This window comes from Aplidium turbinatum, chromosome 17 (genome assembly GCF_918807975.1).
Source record: "Aplidium turbinatum chromosome 17, kaAplTurb1.1, whole genome shotgun sequence".
In the NCBI taxonomy this organism is placed as follows: Eukaryota; Metazoa; Chordata; class Ascidiacea; order Aplousobranchia; family Polyclinidae; genus Aplidium; species Aplidium turbinatum.
Genome location: NC_137488.1, coordinates 21,339,666 through 21,361,709, shown reverse-complemented (window position 1 = coordinate 21,361,709; position 22,044 = coordinate 21,339,666). Strand labels below are relative to the sequence as shown.

Below are 22,044 nucleotides of genomic sequence, written 5' to 3'. Positions count from 1 at the left end.
ATCATGCAATTCATGTCTGTGGCGTAGATGTAGCAACTTAAATACGTTTTCTTGGATCGCATTAAAATGAAAAACAAAAACTGTGTCCGGTGTTTCATCAGAAGACGATTTAGTGAAAATGATTTATTGGCGTAGCAACTCTCGAGCATTATCAAGTGGACGTCATAGCTTTCCTCATCAATCGTCTCCTCTGCTTGGGATACAAACGAACTTTTTTCTCTCCGTTAGACGGCGCTCGTTTTCTCCTTTTTCGTTTTGATCTGCTATTCTCAACATTCGTCGAACTGACTGCAGCGTCCATCGACTTTGCGATGACGCCACATTTTGTAATGTCTTTCAATTCTTGCTTAACGACGCCCTGTTGGCGTTTTCTCTTTCGTTTCTTTTTAATGACGTCGCTGCTTGCTGTTGTGGCGGCATCACTTTTCTTTGTTACGTCATTCGCGACTTCTGACGTCACATGATCAGTTTTAAATTTCTTTGGTTTTTCTTTAATTGCACAATTATTTTTTAACGCCTTTTCTTTATTGACGTCACGTCTTTTGGATTTCTTTTCGGTCGTGATGTCATTTCCACTAACTGACGTAGTTTCCTCGCAAGCTTCCAATCGAGCAGAGGCCGTCGTGACGTCATCACAATCTTCTGTCAAGAAAAACAATAACATTTTCTGACCTATTCGTGACATGCCAGCAATCCTTCACCGAGTAGGCTACTTACCTTGGCCGGAAAACCAATCAGCGCTCCACAATCTCACTCCGCCCTTCTGTCCACCAATGGCGAACAAGCCAGGAACGTCGGGATTGGAATGGAAGCAATGCACCATCCCCTGCGCGGAAATGATCATTGTTATCGAAAACTCCAGAATCACGCGCCCATCCTCGGAAACCGGAGCGGATTTTTGGTGTGTAGAAAAAGAGGATTGGGACCCAAATTAGGTGTTTTTGTTTGAACAGATTGACAAGTGAAACCAAATGGAAAACAGCCAAAAAAATTACCGTATTGACACTTCTCAATTTAGCGAATTCACTTATGAAAAAAATCTTAGACTGGCAAGTCTGTTTGGGCACTCTCCGGCTTGCGATCAGTTCGTTTTACATTGCTATTTATTGACTGCAGACGTTAAAACCATCAAAAGTGACACTTAGAGAGTGGAACGTGCATTGACTTTATGTTTCCAAAATATTGCAAAATGCAACTAAAACTTCATAGCACTAGCTGGAACCCAAATCATAATTAATCCAACATCTGCTCCAAGGTTTTGGTAATGTGGTTAACCCAAATCTTCAATAGTGTTAAGACAATTCTTAATTTAATCAGCTAATTCTTAATTTAATCAGCCAGGTTGATATTGCCTCGAAAGAACAGTTTTCATGCAGCCCGCAACTGGGAGCTATTGTACTGAGGCGACAATAAAACGAATTAAACTTCTTTTGTTGTAGGGAAGCGTCTTACACCTCTCATCTCTAGTAAATTCACACGGCTTCATGTATTTAAAAAAGGTCTATTGAACCACGTCACACTAGTCATACATTGTGGAACAACTTATCACAAACGTGGCAGGCTATTCATTTGAACCGGAGACGTATTTGCAATCTGTCGGTCACTGCAGCAGATGGGATGGTTTTAGCAGTAGACACTTTAACATAGGACAATAATTCTCCCTATGAACCAGCAGACTGCAGTGATTGTGGCTTTCCAGCACTCATCCAGAGACTTGATTCTTGCTTTGAAGTTTCGTTGGCGACGGCGAAACGTTCAATTTACTTTCTAACGTGAATGAGTCGCATGACTGCATCAGCTGATTAAAATCTTGCCTTCTTATTGGTTAATAAACCTCATCTGCTGTTGCGACCTACAGATTACAAATACGCGAACTTTCTAAAAGATCTCAAGCACAACAGGCATTCCGCAGACTCCGACGTAGGCTACAGTCCGGCACAGCGTTATAGCCGGCTCCAAGCCATGATAGAGATGAGACTACTGGACCAAGCAAACTGAAGCAGCTTTTCAATGCTTTGAGCATCCCACCAACTTCAGTGGAGGCAGAACGAGCATTTTCTGCAGCAGGATTGTTTGCCACAAAGCTGCGATCACGGCCGAGTGACAAATCTATCAGTGCCCTGTGTTTTTAAGACACAGACGAGACTGTGTTTTTAACGTCGTCATTAGGCTCCATGCAAAATAAACAAAACAAGCTTGGATTTATTTTTCGTTTTGTTGATTCGATAAACTACGTCCGGTTGATATTTTCACGTTGTTGATTTCATGTTATCAGTACCGGAAAGTCTCAGGCGGCGGTGTGGCCAGTTTCCTAATTGAAATTACTGTATAGGCCACTTCTGGTCTTCAAATGATTCACTGCTAGACTGAAGATAAAACGCAAATTGAACGAAACAGCCTTTAATTCTCCTCACCACTCTAATGCTGATCTCCAAAAAGGATAGTTTCTATATTTTATTCCGATCGAGAGTTGAAACTCAAGCTCCCGACATGAAAACGGACATTCTAAGCAGCCAACACATACTAATTGTCCTCAAGAATTAAGTTTTTTTCCCGAATTTCTGAAATTCTTTCAAAACCGGGAATCGAGAAACCCTTGTAACAACCAAGAATGATATTTCGATGGCAGATGGGATGAACCCAATTGACAACAAGTGCATCTTACAAAATACTGTACCAGAACTCAGGTTCCAAACCTACCATGTTCAATTCTTTTTCTTCGACCAGTTGAGCGGAAGTTTCCCCAAGTCTCCAAACCTTCACAAAACCGTCACTTCCTCCGCTATGCAACAGAGATGACGTCACAGAGAGCGCTGGGATAGCGCCCTCGTGCGCTTCGAAGCTGTAAACTGACGTCATAGGCTTTCTCACGTCACAGTAGTGGATAGTTCCGACATTGGTGCTTGCCTGAAAAATTGTCGAAGTTTACAAAGCCGCAATTCAACGCTGTCTTGTGCAATGACAACCCAGCGACGTGATAACCCACCGCAAAGTAGTCGCTGCTGTCGGATCTCCAAACCACGCGCTCGATTTCGTCTTTTAATCGCCATTTAGAGTGACCGTTAGATGGCGATCGAGTGTCAAGTGCAACCACCCTCCTGAAACACAAACATCCACGTCAGGCGCCCAGCAACGTTCGGAAAGGAAGCCACTTTAACATGACGAAATTCTGCCAGACCCCAATGCCACCGCTAACCAATCAAAACATGTAGAATTGACCACCGTCCAATTGTGACCCTTCTAGCATTCAGGCACAGAGTTGACCTTTTGTTTTGACTGTTGTTAGTAAGTACAGGAAAAAGCGTAATGGTGGGTGTGGGAATCGAACCAAGGTCATTGAAATGACTACTTTCTAACCCAAACCGCAAAGCCAAGCAGCTGACAGCGACACCATCGCTTAATTAGCTCTGCATCATCTGCTTTTCGCGCTTTTTCACATCACGGAAAACGTAGCATATTATTGGTTTGAGGTTTCAGTGGCTGTGGCAGAATTTCGTCATGTGAGCGGAACTGCAACTTGGCAAAAGGGGCGACCAGTCGACAGCGCACGATCACTGGGTGGGAATGGCAAACACAAGTTACGAGTTTTGCTTCATCGATGAGTCAGCTTAAAGGAACGAGATGTTTGTTGTTTAGATGACGTTGAATCAACGTCGCGTGCCAACACAAAGATGTCACACCCACCCGTCGAATGCTCCTGACAACAAACAATCCCGGTCGTCTGGTTTCCATGCCAACGTCTGCACCTGCAACACATCACAACGTTCACTACACCCTCCGACGGAAGTTACTGCCATCTGTTTAACCATATGACGTCATCCAGCTGAAGTAAATGATGACGCACTACACGTCTACAAGTCGCGTGTTCAATTCCAAACAGGGCCACACCCAGGCGACGTCATCGTGCTGCAACTCGCAAGGTCCAGCGATGTTTATCCGGATTGTGACGTCATAATGCCACTACTCCCGGTCACGTGACCGACTGGTGTAAACAAAGAAAGATTAAAGACGATCGTGAATCGTCGCTACCAAACATGGAGCGAGCGCCAATTTACGACGCAACATCGGTCGCACCGACTTGTTGGTGACATATCACATCGATCGTGTGACGTAATCAATGCCGAGATGTGACAGCAACCACTGAACCGTGACGGTCGTCACATAAGGACCTCTCGTGTCGGCACACGACTTCCCACAGACATCGTTTCGAACACGTACGAAAACAGGTTTCGAACCAGACAAAACAAATATTAACAAAGTCGTGACGTCACACAAAACCAAACAGGTTGATTTATATGGAAGTGCTATTAAATCGTCGACGCGTTAGATGTGACGACGCAGCCTGGTAGCGCTCGGTTACGGTTAGGGCCACGTCACTACCGCGTACAGAGTTGGAAATATTTGCATGGAAGGAGTTGGCGGGAGAGTTTCGCTATGACGTCACAAACCAAGGTGCGACGAAGCCACCATTCAAGGTGGACGTCATACATGTAGAGTGGGTGGGTGGCAGCCGCCTTGTCTTCCAGCGGGCACCGGCCTGCATTGTGACGTCACAGTAGAGCAAGGTTGCGCAATAAACAAACAAACGAAAAGAGAATGAGAAGAAATAGTTGAAATAGTTGTAAGAGAGAAAGTGTCGGACGCAACGCTACCCGAGGCATTGTCACCGCAGAGTTAAAGTCCTGAAGGCCGAGGCTACGCGACAATAGAAAGCCGCAGTTTCACAGCAGTCAGGCGTTTCGATCGAGCGGTCAATGTGTGAAAATGAATTTCCTTCGATTCGCGATCGTAGTCGAGCTTCTTGTGGCAACTATCAGCGCCAGACATCAGCAAGAATCGGGTAGCTTGCCCAGACAATCAGGAAGAATTTCTCGAGAGCCTCTCAGAAGCTTTTCGATTGCATTTTCCGCCGCAAGATCACATTCGTTGAAGGGCCATAAGCAAAAGCAAGCCAGCCTAGGTTACGACCACATCTTCTACAACGAGGGAGGCTACTTTGACCCTACAACAGGGATATTTTCGACCCCCCAAGATGGTGTATATGAGTTCACGTTCTCAGGGGGAGCATTACCCCACAAGAAGTTATCATTGCAACTTATGAAGAATCATTTTGAGGTGCAAACACTGGCATACGATGGGCATAGGAAACAGCGCCCTCATGTGCAGACGCAGAAGATGATTGTCGAACTGCTAGAGGGAGACAGGTGAGAAGTTGAAATAAAACTTGTTTTCAAGCAACAAGAGGTTGCTACTACCTGCCCGATAGAAGAGTAATTGTAATGTTTGGCAAACAATTTAAAGATAAAATGAAGATGAAGGCCGCAACACTAGAGCATTGAGCAATGCTGCCTCGGATCACAGGCACTTAGGGTCGTTTTTGTTTATAGGACTATAATAATAATAATAGTGGTGTTGCAAGCACAGTCGTGCTTTTTCATCTTCATGATAACTTACGTAGCAACGCAAGTTTTGTATCAATCGCAGCCGAAAGGCATATGAGGTGACAATGAGGCATATCTGTGTGAGTGGACAGGGCGGCGCTTAAGCACTACTCATGGGCCGTAACGGTTTGAAATGGACCCAGAAATCCGCTCCTCGCACCGCATGGAGGCTTGTTCAGGTCAAAGCCTCCCTCGGGTAAAACTTTTTCCATATTAAGAAATATTGAGCTTACTTAGTGGAAAGTTCCTCCCATGGCCAACTATACACACAGTGACACAGGCCATGCCAACTTGCGAATTTCAAATCTGACTGGAGGCCGATTTGCTAAGCTTGATCGCTAGTATTGATAGTTTGAGCAGTAGTTGATAATTTTGGGATACTTTTGTGTTATTTATAGTTATACAGTACCATACAAATATTGGACTAGATTTCGGCACTAGTGTTGATAATCCAAAGAGCACGTGGCAACACTGCAAGCAAGGGAAAAGTTGCCATTTTTTCAAGTGAAACTGGAAGTTTTGTAGTGATTTGAGATTCAGTGATCACACTTTGGCAATTTGGATTTTCAAACGCATCATTTCAAAGAAATATATATAATGTAAATTTAGGTTAAAGTTCAAAATTAAAATTTTATTGGTCATCATTATGATGATGAAACGCATCACTTCAAAGAAATATATATAATGTAAATTTAGGTTAAAGTTCAAAATTAAAATTTTATCGGTCTTCGGTCATTATGACACGTGGGCAAGGCGGTGTGTATAGACCGCTGTGGCTCCTTCCACTGAGAACATCGCTCGTCAAAGCTACTGCTTGCGTCCCGGTGCTAATGGACGGATGGGAGTTAACGTTGTGACGTCATGTTTAAGCAAGCAGGAGTGTTTGCAGACGTCGGCGAAACGTATCCACAAACTCGTAATTAAACGCGGCATTCAAACGCATTAAAACATTAATTAGCTGCAACGCGCTAAATGATATCGCGACTGCAACAAATCAAGAACGATGACGACGAAAGTGCGAAAACAACCGCGTGACCCGCAATTGCAGTCACAATGCTCAGATTGTAATTAGAAGTCTCGTAAATAACCAGAGCTAGATGGGGCGATTAGCTCAATCAATCTTGCTGGGAACGAATCAAGAATGGTCCAACCGCAAAATAACGTCAGGTAACGTTGTAACAAGGAAGTGAGTGTTGTTGCCAGAAGGCGGAAATAATCAACAATACAAGAGCATGAAGGTGGCGAACGACTTTGCGGAAGGGCAACCCGATACGCATGACCGCACACTGTGTGACGTGCAAATCACAAGACCAAACTGGAACATCACCAGAAACATTTTATGAATCCCACAACACCGAGCGTTGCGATACCAGGAAACAATTTTGAAAAAAAAACTTGTTTCATTCGATTTTCCGTTTTATTTCGGCCAATTCTGTTGTGAAAGTTTGAAAACTATCTTCTTCTATGACGTCACGTTGTTGCTTCACAGCATACAACCAAAATATGCGAAGTCGTATTGCTTGCCTTGCACGATGGGAATGAACAGGTGAGCATACAAGGTGGCTCAGCTGGAGTGGCGTCCAAATGAGACATCGGTGAAGGTGGAATGACCATGGTTCTAATGCAAAATATTAGCGGCAGTTTTAGCTACTAATCGTAGCCAAAAAGAATTCAGAGCATTTGTCAAACAAATCTATTTTAGATATCCCAGATAAAACTTGGTATTCAAGTGTCCGGCCCCACAGGATATGTATTATGTGAGCTGTGTGGCGAGAGTTTGCGAGAACGGGCCAATCAAACAGGTGATGAATTGTCATTCTGTGCTCGAGGGAATGGCAAGAGATCATTACACAGATGGTTACACAGATACACAAATGTGGCACACTGTAGGTTACGAGACGAAGTGCTTTGGTGGCCAGAACAACATCGTTACGTGATGCGCGCAGTCATCGATTCAACTTCAACTTAGTGAAAACAATTATTGATCAAAGATCAGCAACTTGTCCCCTCTTGTTATATGAAGCCGATGTACGTATTTTTGTTCACAGAATTTGGACACGACTGGCCGCTAACAAGCAGTATGGAGTCGTCGGCGCCGAGCGCGGTGCTTACGTCACTACATTCACGGGACACTTGCTGAAGGATGCGTTTCGTCATCACCTGGACATGCGTACGTCTATAATGTTCTTTGACGTCACAATAGACTTCATTCACTGACGCCACGTCATATTTTGCAGGTCTGGATGGAATCAGCCTCACGTCAATTCAATCAGCAACTTCATCTTATCGTGACGTTTCTGTTGATGACGCGCAAACGCGAGAGAAGCGATCCGTAGCGACGAAACCGAATATCGATTTCGTCGCTTTCTCGGTTGCAAGGACTACGAGCATTATCGGTTATGACGTCAACAGCACACGTCATCAACCGAGCTATGATGGAAAGATGACGTACGACAAAGTATTCGTCAACGCTGGTGACGCTTTCAATATGACGTCGGGCCACTTCACAGCGCCATCCAACGGATTATACTACTTGTCTTTCACAGTGGGGAAATACCCAAAGATGAAACTGTCGGTCTCCATGATGAAGAACAACAACGAGTTTCAGGTATAGTGACGTCATAGAGAGCATATAAAACAGAGAACGCGAAAGTGAAGCCTTTAATTTTACAATGACGCCGATTCCTGGCGACTAACACCCTCTTTCGGCAGGTGATGGTCTATGATGAAAGCGCCTCTAAGCGGAGACACATGCAGAGCCAAAACATCATCCTGCACTTGCTTACCGGCGACACCGTGTGGCTCAAGTCGTACAACGCAGCGGGCTACGCCGTCTACAGCAACCTCGGCAATTACGTCACTTTCAACGGCTACCTGTTGCAAGCCTTATGACGTCATCGACACGGTGATGTCAAGACTATGAATCAGCATATTATTAGCTAATGTGTGACTAAGCACTTAACGTTAAAGCTTATCAAAGTATTGCAGTTGTATGTGGAGGATTGCAAGAGGTTACCACATTAACGTTGGTGGGCTTCCCTTATGATTGAAACCACCTACACATCACGTTGAATTGGAGGCAACTCGGTTAGTAAACAGCCTTCGTGCAACATGCAGTCGAGAAGAACAACAAAACTGCTCATTGAACCTGTTTCAATGAAACCAGAGTATTGGAAGATTTCTACTGAGAAATTCTACTTCTACAATTTTTTTAAAATTTAATGTTTTCGTTGCGATAAATCTGTAATTGAAGAATTGTTTCACCGGCCAACAGCGATGACCATTTTTGCGTCATAATCACTTCAACAATAAAACCGCGCCACTACCTTCTCCTTGTGCACTTTGAACTTCCTTTCGATTGTGAACTTTTCAAGGTCCCACAGCGCCACCAAATGGTCGGCAGAGCCACTAGCAAGCTTCTCTCTGAAATCGAATGACAAGAAATTGTTCATAGGATTCATGAAGGATTTTACATAGAATGGCGCCACGCTGAGCATTGAACTTCAGGAGCAGTGGGCGGCCTACCTTGCCATCGGGGTCCATGATAGACCCAACACCGCCTCCGTATGGCCAATATTTTCCCCACCGGAGAGCAAATATTTCTTGTGGTTCGGCTAAAAAAACAAATTTAAAAATTATTTTAACCGTCGCTTAGTCATATACGTTCGCAGCGAGCACGAAACCATGGAATTGTGATTGGAAGTAAGACAGGTTACCACTTCACAAATGTAGATACAACGATCTATTTTAGCCTGATGCTGCGAGTTTGCTGTGGCTTATGGAACACAATTAACTGGTCATGTGCAATAGCGAATTCGACAGAAGATAAGACGTTTGCTTTCCAATCATGCAATCCTGTTTCGACCAGAACCACGGCAGAAACTGGTTGTTGAAAACACCGCTCACCTCTACCTCGGGTGTAATCAATTGGGTGGGCAGGTGTAATCAATTGGGTGGCTGAAGGAAAGGCGGCCGAGAGAAAGGAACAAATTCCACGCTTCGAATTAATTATGGGGCCACCTTTTCATATCAGTATAATCCCCAAACACAAATCTTTCGTCCAGAGTAAAAGATGAGAAAAAGTTTACTCATTATTGCACATAAAATAATATGTGAAAGAATAACAATAAATTAGGGGGCAGTGAAGGCACCTCCCAGACATCGTCAAGCAGCCATCTTGTATCTGACGAAAGAAGGTGCTGAGGATTGTTAGCGAGTAAACAGAGTATACTTATCCAAGAGAAATGCTGGCAAGCAACAGCCGGCTAGAGTAAACTAATTGAAACAGTGCTCACCTTAGAAACACCAAGGCAGTAGGCTGGCTCGGTGGAATTGATAACATCCAAGTCCCACACCTCAATCACCGAATCCATGTTGCCAATAGCAACAAAGTTGCCTGAAAGAATAAGTCCAGCGTGAGTATCGACATACGCCAAAGTGACGCAGCTACAGGATTGATACTTCCCACCTGATTCCAGAGATGTACGTATACGCCGCATACCTACGGCGTAGACTTTTTGTTTGCGCTAACACTTGCGGCCACATTTTTTTGGATAGTTTGCGCTTGAGGCTACGCCGTAAATTTTTCGCGGTTTTTTAGCGCATAGCCTCAACGCATACTTTTTAAAGTATTTTTTTATCTACAACACGCCAATACCAATACCTTCCAGCGCTGCAGTTGAAAGAATGTTTTCAATGGGCAAAGACATATTGGAACCAAAACACAGCAAAATGTCAGATGAACACTTTCAGATGCTTGTGTTTCTTCGTGGAAATTCAAAATAAAACTTGTTTGTTTCGAGTGGTTTATACCGTGTGAATGTTTGGCACATAGCAAACAAAATTAGTTTACGCTAGTGTATGCGCTGACGCCGCCAACTTTCTTTACAAGTTGCGTTGACGCATACGGCATATGTTTTTTCGAACGTTTGCGTTAACGCTGACGGCGTCAATATTTTTTGTATGCGCGTACACATAGGCGTCGAAATAGGGTGGGCCGGGTGGGCGACGCCCACCCTGCCGTGAAACGAGGGTGGGCAAAATATGTTTCGCCCACCCTGTTTTCATGACACTTATGAAGTGTTCGTTACAATTATTTCCGTTTTTCTTAAACGCTGGACTATCCAACCAACTGCAGCGCAACTTTTTGTTTTGCGCTATGTCTCTCGCTAGGTACCGACAGAACAAAGCAATTCCGCAACAACGCTGCGTGGAAAAAAAGGGGCTACTCACTGCATTGTTGTTGCTACGGCAACTGCCACAGCTGGCAATTCCTGGTGAGAGAAAGCCACGTTTAATATTTTCTCCGAATTTGCGTCGGCAATTTGATTTTTTCTCCGAATGGTCTCACTTTCGTTACGTCACAATCAAACTTCAGTTCCCGGTCAGCGTAAGCAGGCCTCGAAATTCGTTTTTGTTGACGGCGGACAAACGTGTCCGGTCTGAGCAGCTATCTCGGCGGACAAATCAAGTCTCATGGCGGACACACCAGTTTTAACGTCGATCGTTATGCTTAATCACTTTATCTTGATAATTATTCGCCATTTGAGAATGAGAACTATAGCTACGGTTTAGAGCAGTGAAGAGCAACGTGGTCCAGGTGGACCACAAGTGGTCCACAGAGAATTTTCGGTGGTCCACAGATAAAATAATTCAAGACACACACACTTTCGGTACAGTTATTTCCATATTGTTATAAAAAAATATTCTATCTTAGTGATATTTTCGAAGCTATCAATCAACTTAATCTGACAATACAAGGAAGAAAATCTGACTTAGTGAAAACCATCCAGAAAATAAAGGGCTTCATGAATAAGTTGATGTATTGGAAAAATCTGTTTCAAAAGAAAAACACATCTTTGTTTAAGAATTTAGAAATCAGTAATCCTTCAGAAAATTGTATAAACGCTTGTTACCACCATTTAGAAAGTCTCCATGAAGACTGTCAGAGACGGTTTAAAGACATTCTGAAAAAAGATATCCCAGAATGGGTGCTTGATCTTTCAAACTTTGAACCAAATGAAAATATTGATCCAAAAATATGTGAAGAGCAGTTAGCCATGAAAGAAAATGTTCAGCTTATTACAAAAATAAAAAGGGAAGGTGTCTTTGGTTATATATATACTGAAATAATGAACTCCAATCCACAGATTACGAAATTGTACAATCTTTCATCATATCCTTTCCAACAACATGGCTAGTTGAGGCTGGATTTTCTGTTATTAATGACATTTTTTGTAAAAAAAGAAACCGACTTGATATTAATAAGCGTGGTACAGTAAGATTTAGATTGAATCAAACTTTTACTTGTAATTATGACTTAATGGGGAGTCACTGACGTAAAACATTATGATATTTGGTCAATTGTTACTTATAATTGTTTGGTTAAATTCATTACTTATAAATATGTTGTTTTTCTAAACTTAAGCCACAATTATAAATCTGATATACAAAAAAGGCTATGGTCCACATAGATTTCTAAAAAAATTTTATGGTCCACAGTCACAAAAAGGTTGCTCATCACTGGTTTAGAGGGCGTTTTCAAAATTTCAGCGAAGTCATTGTCTCACTGACTCTGAAAAGTTTTCATCAGACCAACGACATGCGCTTGAAGAGTCAAAGCGCTGCGTAGTGCGTAGCTGCTTAATACGCCGCATAACTAATTAACTTCCACCGAACAAGGTCGTGTGGCTTCTTGCGTCACAATGCTCTGAACATGAGTCGGAAAACTTCTATACTAACGCTACTATTTTCTGTTGTGCAAAGTTTCACTAGGCTTTGCTCTTTATGTTTATTTTTGCGCGTCATTTGAGCGAAAGTGAATTTTCCCTGGACCTTTTCTTTCTTACTGCAATACCAAAACTAAACAAATTTTGCTGCATCTTGCTGTACTGTAATAGCCTACTCGTATGATCATATTTTGTAACTAACCTTGCCTTATCAATATTACTTGGAGATCAAAGCCAGACATTGTGACGTAAGACTTGAACTAAGTTGCTCGTGATTAGTGTAAAAGTACTGGTACTCCCATCGGTTCTTATCGAATAATCCACCTTTGTTACGCTGATTCAATGTCCCCAATCGTTGAAGCAACGTAAAAATCGAAAGTTTTCCTGCTTGAATGGAAGCTAAAGGATACAGTATTAACATTTTCTAGATGCGCGCTAGAATGCGCGGGAAATTATATATTCGCAACAATTGTTCGTGCTATGCAATGACGATTTCTATCGCTATTTCTTGGCGGACAAATATGACCGATCTAGATGGTACTTCCCGCGGACATCACATGCTGTGACGGCGGACATGACCGCCGTGAATTTCGAGGCCTGGTAAGGGAATGTGAATATGACATCATAATGAGGAACATGACAATAAAATAACCGATACAAACTAAAGACGTACTAAAACAATCGCTTTTACAAATCAAAATGCGGCAAATCCGAAGGCGCCACTTTAAAGATAACAGGTCACGAGTCACGCGTTTTTTAGGTCGCAACGGAAAACATAAAAAAAGTTTGTTTAGTTTAGCAGCGTTCATAAGATCGCAAGATGCAAGAAAGAAAACATCCAACCTATTAAAGCTTAATTTCTGCAGCGACGCTAAACGCAGTCTTTGCGAGAAAGACTAACCACACTTTTCGAAATTAGCGTCGGCAATTGCCGAGGTGATTGTAAGGACCACAAGATTACAAGAAAAAACTAATTTTCTTAGACTACACCAGACTAGGAATTTGATTCAATCTTACTATTGCTGGATGTTTTATTTGGGTTACTTCCTACTTCGCCGGCGCTTAGACACGTGTCCAGCTGGGAGAATCTTTTATAAAAATATCACCCCATTTGCATTGATTTAACTCCAGTAGATGTCAAATTAATTGTAAGCATTTACTCCTTGTTGCGCCTCGCTTTCCGTTATCTCGTCCAGCTGATACAGCATTTGATGATACCGATTCTGACTAGTTCATCAAACAGACTTTGTGTTGCTCGCAGTGTCCCAATTGTGCCGAAATTATGTTGGCTTATAAGCTTACATAAATCGAGGCGATCTTCTCGCAGGGAGCTATTAATATGTTACCTGTACCTGGTTGAGTAATTAACGTTATTTTATGATAAGTCAACGTCGCTACATGTCGAATTAGTGTAAAACAAACGTAAATTTCTTATTGGGCATTGTTGTTACGCAATATAACCCGCCGGAAAAATTAAATCGATTTGTGCTGACTCGAACGTTAAATCAACCCAAAATTAACTTACTTTCCCCTCCCGTGAGTTTTTTAACGTGAATTACGTAACAGCGTGCGTATCGCGCTGTTCGCTTTATCACTACTTTTGGTATTATTACATCACAACAAATCAAACAATGCGTTCGTAATAGACTACTGTAGTATATTTTTCGCTTCTCGTTTTACATGTTTTAGTACAATCTTTTCCTACTAAATATTTACAGTAATTGCCGAGGCAATTTCAAATTTTGCCGTTTGGCCTCAGCAACGTTTTTGCCGAAGTAAAAATATGCTATTTTGAAGACTGAACCATTGCGAACTTGCAAACATACACATTCAATGAAATCTGTTTGATAAGTCTCGCCCACCCAGAATTCCTCTCTTCTAAGAAAAAATCGACGCCTATGCGCGTACATCACTGCCTGATTCCACCATCGAGGAAAGATAAGAAGTTCCCGAACAGTGTAAAACAAGACGAAAACGATGATTATTACAATAAAAGAAAATGTACATACCAAGTTTAAATATTACTATTGATAGAATGCTGATCGATCAAGTCAAATGCTTTACCTATCTGGGACACACAATAGCTGAAAATGGCAGATGCGATACGGAAGTATTAAAACAAATAAAAATAGCAAGAAAAAACTTCTTAAAAATGAAAAAGCCATTAACAACACGCAAAATTAACATCAACACTCGAAATCGAATTATGAAATGCTATCATATATATGGACTACGTTACTTTACAATGCAGAAACATGGACAGTTGGACACTGTCATCACAAACGGTTAAACGACTGGAGGCATTTGAAATGTGGATTTACAGAAGAATGCTTAAAATTTCATGGAAGGATAAAATCAAAAACAAAGATGTACTATCCAGAATACAAACCAACATGGAAATTCTACAAACAATTAAATCAAGAAAATTGAAATATTTTGGCCACATGATTCGCAATAATTCTATTCAAAGACAACTACTAGAAGGAAAAATGAACAGCAAACGAAATAGAGGCAGACCACCAAGAATTTGGACTAATGATATGGAAGACTGGTCAGGACTTAATTACAAAATTGCAGTAGAAAAATCTCACCACAGAGAAACTTGGAGTCTCATTGCCTCCAACCTTCGACGAGAGGAAGGAACTTAATGATGATGATGAGCAGTGTTAATAACAAGTGGGTGCACAACGTACAGACCCGTGGGACCCAACGTAGGGGATATGACACGCTGCATGGCAAAGCTTTGTTAAACATCGATGGTTGAAACTGCACTGACCTTTGTTGCTCTCTCCTCCCTCTAAGACTCCTCCTGAATCAAAGTCCAACCACTCCATACACAAGGGGGCACTAGAAAGCATTATGTCATGGTGCACATAGAAATCCTTTGCTGCGCGATTGTGTACTGCAGAAGTACAAAAGTTCATAAGCCAGTGAACAACACGGGTGTCACCAATCACATTCTTATGCACTGGACGAGCTAAATTGTCGGCTCCTTACCAAAAACTTCCAAACATGCAAAATCTCTCTCGCATCTCGCACACACCAGTAGATTATCTTCATCACGGAGATTGATTGCATCTTCTTCCGAGTCACTATCCGACTGCACACGATAAAGACACGCGTTACAAAGACACACAGTATTCAGCCACACTGACAAGAGGGCAGCCCCGTTCCCACCTGGTCATCCTTCCTCCTGGACACGTACGGATCATCATCACTGCAGGGAAACACTGCCAGGCTCGATAACGACTCGGCTTGGACGGCATCTGCAACGTAAACAGACGTCATTTCCGGGAAACCTCTAGACGGAAGTGATGACAAATGGATCAATGATTCAACAACTTTGGCCATCAGCTTAAAACTTCATGTCCAAGATTTGGATCTTGGATGCATCCATAAACATTACAAAGAATGTTGCCTGGAATGCCCAAGTCACACGAGCACGATTAGAACGCACCTGGCTCATCGTCGTAGTTTTCGAAGTCGAATTCTTTTAAATCGTCATCCACTTGTGATGTAGATTTCATGTCGTCATCGCACTGCTAAGACACAAGTTAAGTGGTCAAGATTATATCTTGATTTGAATACTTTGCAACATGCGTGGATTGAACAGGCAGTTGAAATAATCAAATTTATGAATGGCTACGAAACATATACAAGCAATCTAGCATATGTTGTGGATAGAACCAAAACTAATTTAAACACAAACTGTGAAAATAATTGGTTGAGTCGCAAGTTCACTCTCGCACCAATTGTTGAGTCATCAAAATTGTGGGAACGACAACATCTCACCTGATTGGAAGTATCTGGTTCCTCCAGGAGCCCTGCATTGGAAGATTCATCATCATCGAACCTTTAAAGTTATCCAGACAAGATCACCTGATTAACTTTATACAACTCTTCATGTGTTGAACAATGTAAAAAATGCTTCATTTGATGAATGCAAAATAGCAATAGCCTACCAAATTTATGACTAAAGAAATCATTTACAAAGCTTCTCATTTTGGCTATGTAGCAAGATAATCCTGCTACATAGCCGAGTCATATAGGCCTAGTCAAGATGAGAAGCTTTTCGAATGATATATTGAGTCATGTCAATTTAGTTATCTGTAAACTCAAACATATCATTTTGCATAAAAACAAACGTTTTGATAAAATGACAGAAAATACTTGAAAAGAAACCAACTTGTTGCCTTGTTCAAAAAGATCCTTTAATTCTTCTTTTGACAGTTGGATCCGATCAGGAATCATTTTAGCAGCTTTCCGCTTCACCCAGGTCAAGGCAAATATTTGACTGCTACCCCGGCCCTCAGTCTGTTCCTCTCTGTTGTACTCGTCATCAACAGACATGTCATCATCAACGGACATATCCTCATCAGATGACATTTTACAAAATAAAGAGAATAGGGTTCTATCTAAACAAAACTTTGAAGCCGCTGAAAGATTTTGGCATACATTATACATTAGAACAATTGAGTAAAACTACGTTGCATGACACTTTTTATGATGACATGACACCCAAATCACAATTTGAACACCAAACAGACATGCTTCCATCCATCACAATCTTGCACTATAAATCAATTTGTAAAACTTGTTATTGGAAGAAGTAACATCAATAGAAATAAGGGCCTGATACTTGATTGAGCATTATCACTGCTCATAAATTTGTGAACAATGACTTAAATATGCAGAAAACATATTAAATCCAGCAATCATGATTAAATCATCGGTATTTTATGTAGGAACCAAACTTTGCTTTCTACGCAAAGCAGATGCTTAAAAATATGTTTTGCTATAGTAAAACAAATTATATACCGGTATATATTTCAATAACAAAATGCAACATAATAAATATACACTTTCAGCCAAAGCAACAACAAAAATGTATTTACTGTAGAATGTTTTAATAGCTTCGTATGAAGAACGATAAAACAACAGAAATAAAGAAACTTGATTAGGTTTTAACAGGTTTAAAGTGTTCATAGTATTGCTTGGTGGCGTCGGTCATCAAGTATTGTGTGCACTCAGGGAGATCTCTGACAGCCTTTGCTGGCGAACCAGCAAACACCATGAAAGGAGGAACTACCGTTTCAGGAGGCAGAACCGTATTATCAGCGATCTGGCAGCAGTCCTTCAAGACACAACGTCGGCCAATGACACAGTTTTTCCCGATATGGACATAAGATCCAATCTGCGCGGCATTGATGATTGTGTCTTCTTCTATGTAGACATGATCCCCAATCACACACGGAAAAAATGCAACTCCTTTATTGAACTTCTTGAAAGGGGGACGAATGACAGATCGACTCTTAATTACACAATTTCTTCCAACGCGGACATTAGCAAGGTCTCCCCTGATAATGCATTCTCTCTCTACAATTGTTCTACCATTCAGTACAATGTTTTGGCTTCCACAAAGCACCGATTGTCGACTGACTTTATTGCCAGATGCTGTTTCAATAAATAATTCCTTTTGGTATGTCACATCTTCAAGATCCATCGCACACAATTTTGGTTTTGATGAAATTCAGTGACCTAAACCAATCAGAAATAAAATCTGGAATTCAATTAATCAATTAATTGCAGTTTATAAAACTTGTGTGAAAACTGGGGCTTGTATGTTTTACTCCCCACATAAGTTTTTTTTTTTTTCATGAAAAGAAATACAAAAAAGTCTCAAGAAAAATTATCGAGCATCTGGACGTACCACTCGCCTAGACCATTCACTCATTACAATCATGAACTAGAACTGCAGTTTAAACTTATTTTTGTAAGTTGGAATATGCTGTCAATGCATTGCATTACAACGTGTAAACAGGTATGTAAAATTGCATTTAAAACTTATATCCTTGCAAGTTGACATACTTCGTTGCAGTGCAGCAGAAGTTATGGCTTAGAATGTGTGATAATATGAAGTAGTGACAGTTTAAAATGCAGTTTCAGTTCAAAGTTATAATGCAATAAAGAGATTTATCGACAGAGGCAAAGGAAGTATTAAAGTTTGACTTGCAATAACAATTAAACTTTTTACTGGCTTGAAACTCCTACATGGAGCAAAGGTGGATCTACGGACTAAAAATTGTAGGTTCAAATGCTGTCCTGGTTTAAGTTAACATGTACTACGCCTTGTACGGTACCCATTAATGAAAAGTTGCAATAGTTGGTTGGTTTGAATCTTTGTCCTCAGACTGATTGTCAGAAAAAGAGTCCTCAGAAAAATTGTAGGTTCAAATGCTGTCCTGGTTTAAGTTAACATGTACTACGCCTTGTACAGTACCCATTAATGAAAAGTTGCAATAGTTGGTTGGTTTGAATCTTTGTCCTCAGACTGATAAAGTCTCTAATAAGTTATTCTTGGCAGTTTTGCAGACTTGTAGAAGCTTTGAATCACTGAAAAGGGCCGGTTACCGAGATTGCCAAAGTAAAGTTTCTATTGAAGTAAAAGGGTGCAACCTAATTTGTACCATGAACAATTCGTACCGTCAGTTTGTACCTTGAAAAGATCGAGAGAAAAAATAAAAAAGCTGAAGTCGGTGATCGCAGTTTATGCAAGGTTAGGGTCTCGGAGTATCGGTAGTTAGGGTATCGGAGTATCAGTATCCGCAAACAAACAAACTGAAAAGATCGAGAGAAAAAAATAGAACATCGCTGATCGCAGTTTCCGTTTTTTCGCAGTTTCCGCAAACATTTAAAAATTTCTGGTAATGATCCTAAGAGTTTGCCGAAGTCGCTGATTGCAGTTTCCGCATACATTTTAAAAGGGTTAGGGTTGATCGGAGTTTCCACAAACATTTTAAAAGGGTTAGGGTGTTTCCGCAAACAAACAAACTGAAAAGATGAAGAGAAAAAAATAAAACCAAGCCGAAGTCGCTGATTGCAGTTTCCGTTTTTCCGCAGTTTTCGTAAACATTTTAAAATTTCTGGTAATGATCCTGAGAGTTTGCCTAAGTGGCTGATTGCAGTTTCTGCAAACATTTTAAAAGGGTTAGGGTTGATCGGAGTTTCCGCAAACATTTTAAAAGGGTTAGAGTTGATCGGAGTTTCCGCAAACATTCTAAAATTTCTGGTAATGATCCCAAGAGTTTTTGTTTGTTTGCAGAAAATTTTAAAATGTTTGCGGAAACTGCGATCACCGACTTCGGCTTTTTTATTTTTTTCTCTCGATCTTTTCAAGGTACGAGCTGACGGTATGAATTGTTCATGGTACGAATTAGGTTGCATCCAAAGTGAAGAAGTGTTTACTTAAAGAAGTGCTGCTATTGGGAAAGTTTTTCATCATTCACTTGGTGCTGCTGAATAGAGAGCTGTTCTGATATGCTTTGCTCAAGCGCACATCCCCGAGAATCATCGGTTCCGCGATGATATAATGGTTGAAGAGCACTGACTAGTCTACGCAAATGAAAGAACTACAGGTCCTTAACATCATGAGAGGTTATTAGAATTTTTCCACTCACTAGATGCCGTTGAATGGAGAGCAGTCCTTCACGAGCGTTGCTCAATCACACACCTCGAGAGTCGAACCAGCGCAGCTTGGTCTTGAAGTTACTTTGCTCCAGAAGTCACGTCACACGCTAACCAACTGAGCTGCTACAGGGGAAAATTCTTTCCACTAACTTATAATTGCCTACTTTAAAAACTCTAGACAATTTGATTGCCTGCAAAAAATAATCAAAGACCTTTGCCTTGGAACGAAATAATGTCGTTCTCTACATGTTCGCGCCAGCAATGAAAAATAAAATTGAATTAAATGGTTAGGCTACTAAATGACAACTAATAATAATAATGTTATGGTTTTATTTATTGTCGCTCTACAACAGCTAAGGTCTTTTAGCGACAGGGCTCATTTTTAATTTATATCAGGTTTAACGATGTTATCACATTATCACCCGACTCATTCTCACTGCGCTATGCAGGATAGAACACAATCGGTACCGTTTTTAAAGTCTTCGGTTTGACCCGACCTGGAATCGATCTCAGATCTACCAGCATCAGAGCCGAAGGCGAAACCACTCTGCCACTGAGCTGGTCTAGATGACAACTGAAATCTTTCACACACAACACTTGCAAGCTTGACACAAATAATAGCGTTGCCGGATCAATAAAATTAAACATTTTTGGTGTTGCCGGACAATAAGCGGTTAGAATTAAATTGCGGTCGCACGAATTACCCATAAGCAGTGGCGTAGCAACAAAATATACCGCCCTTGGATTTTTCCACAAAATGCCGCTCCCCTTCCCTTAACACCATCGTAAATGCTGATTAAAATTCCACGCAACAGAAGAATTAAAGCAGTGTTTGTTTAATTTTATTGAAAGTTCAAAATAAAACGACTTCTTACTCAGAAAGCTTAAGGCAGACTTGGATAACTAGATAATTCTAGTTCTCTAATTCGATAAATTAGAGTGAAATGTCGGTTATTATAATTCTAATCTAATTCAGTAAAAACTTGTTTGCTCTAATTGTAGTTCTCATCCAATCTTCAGTTTTGTTAAAAATTTTAATTTGATAACAGTACTTTTTGGCAAATTTGTTTGTTTGTTCAAAACAGAAACATGCAACATATAATAGGAACATTTGGTCTAATTATTCATCTGAGGCCGTCGATGCCTGGTTCAGGCAAGGCAATTGAAGAAGAAGAAGATAAAGAAGAAGAAGAAGTTTGTTTGTTTGTTTGTCATATCTTTATCCTGCATTGCGGGAAAGCGGACTTGAGCGCTATGCATCGGTTGTACGCCTTCCGACGTACACCTGACCCACGCTGCGAAAATGGAATGATACTGCGCTCTTATTAACGTTATAGCCTACAAAGAAAATGCAATAAAACGATCAAAGTGTCATTCCATCTCTTGAGCAGCAAAGTCATGAAAACTTCGATTAATTCGTCAATTCACTGACGTTACAATGTATATTATGACGCAAGTGGTTTTGGCGCTGTGATGGTGGAATGACACTTTGATCCCGAGTTGCCACATTGGCGTTTTTATCCAAAAAAAAAAAGATTTGTGACAACTGCGTCCAACTAATTCTAATCTAGTTTAAATTCTACTCTAATTTGTGAAAACTTAGATACCGTAGCTTCATTTCTAATCCTAGTCTAATTTGTAAAAGCTTAAATTACACCAGTTATAATTCTAATATAATTTCGAAAGATTGCAAAAATTCTAGTTGTCCAAGTCTGGTCACCACAATATAACTAAAACTTAAAGCCAAGAATGGAGAGTGAGCTTTCCCCACTACAAACTCCAAACACACACTGGACAATGGACATATAATCAACATGAAAGCAGAACACATGAACGCAGCAGTACGCTGCACCAACCCGCAAAAACTTATTGACGATACACTTGGAGGCATCGAAACAATCAAACAGTCATCTCAGTGGGATGGCTCTGATATGTTTCACGTCATGAATTGATAAAACACAGAAAACAGCCATTCCATCGCACTCCATCTCGCTGCGCTCCTTGTTCAGCAAATGTTGAAGTTGTACCGAAACAAGACTACATATAGGCTACCCTGTAGGTCTTCTAGTTTTCTAACACCATACTGCACGTAGCCTAAACCTTAGAAAATACTGCTGCTAAATGTTTAGTTCAAATTTACCCTGTATGGTAGTTCGTGGGCTTACTTGTGGCATGTAGGCTACAATAGCCTACAGGAATAACAAAATTTGTAGATAGAAAATGGAATGGAAGATGACATGAAAAACAGAATAGAAGATGGAAAAAACGTCTTCAATTTCATCTCACATCCTGGCTTAGCGAATGGCCTCTTGTAGTTTTAGGCTGCTATCCGAATCGTGCTATGCTTTATGTATCACTATTAGCCCAAACGATGCAGTGGCGCGGGAACTATTTTTCTCTAGGGGGGC

The 22,044-nt window shown here is 41.0% G+C and overlaps 3 protein-coding genes across 5 annotated transcripts; 1 reads left to right on the top strand and 2 right to left on the bottom strand.

Annotated features, from left to right (window-relative positions):
• Positions 1–54: 54 nt before the first annotated feature.
• LOC145786720 (periodic tryptophan protein 1 homolog) lies at positions 55–17,073 on the bottom strand. Of its 3 annotated transcripts, none has more exons than XM_082598446.1 (14): positions 16,356–17,073; positions 15,962–16,022; positions 15,627–15,711; positions 15,347–15,435; positions 15,167–15,269; positions 14,946–15,071; positions 9,737–9,837; positions 8,967–9,055; positions 8,768–8,864; positions 3,685–3,746; positions 2,987–3,098; positions 2,701–2,907; positions 718–826; positions 55–639 (listed from the first exon to the last, which is right to left on the bottom strand). In XM_082598446.1, the coding sequence occupies exons 1-14, from the start codon at positions 16,631–16,633 to the stop codon at positions 152–154; spliced, it is 2,007 nt and encodes a 668-aa protein (XP_082454572.1). In that variant the 5' UTR covers positions 16,634–17,073; the 3' UTR covers positions 55–151. The 3 variants fall into 3 exon arrangements, with proteins under 3 accessions (XP_082454572.1, XP_082454570.1, XP_082454571.1); XM_082598444.1 differs by having other exon boundaries at positions 55–642; positions 16,356–17,070; XM_082598445.1 differs by having other exon boundaries at positions 55–642; positions 15,627–15,708; positions 16,356–17,069.
• Positions 4,639–8,771, top strand: LOC145786722 (complement C1q tumor necrosis factor-related protein 4-like). The gene is made up of 4 exons (XM_082598448.1): positions 4,639–5,204; positions 7,490–7,611; positions 7,679–8,049; positions 8,154–8,771. Exons 1-4 carry the CDS (start codon positions 4,765–4,767, stop codon positions 8,331–8,333), a joined length of 1,113 nt encoding a protein of 370 aa, XP_082454574.1. The 5' UTR covers positions 4,639–4,764; the 3' UTR covers positions 8,334–8,771.
• On the bottom strand, positions 16,606–19,667 carry LOC145786723 (dynactin subunit 5-like). Its single transcript, XM_082598449.1, has 2 exons — positions 19,627–19,667; positions 16,606–17,707 (listed from the first exon to the last, which is right to left on the bottom strand). Exon 2 carries the CDS (start codon positions 17,670–17,672, stop codon positions 17,127–17,129), a length of 546 nt encoding a protein of 181 aa, XP_082454575.1. The 5' UTR covers positions 17,673–17,707; positions 19,627–19,667; the 3' UTR covers positions 16,606–17,126.
• Between the last annotated feature and the right edge of the window lie 2,377 nt (positions 19,668–22,044).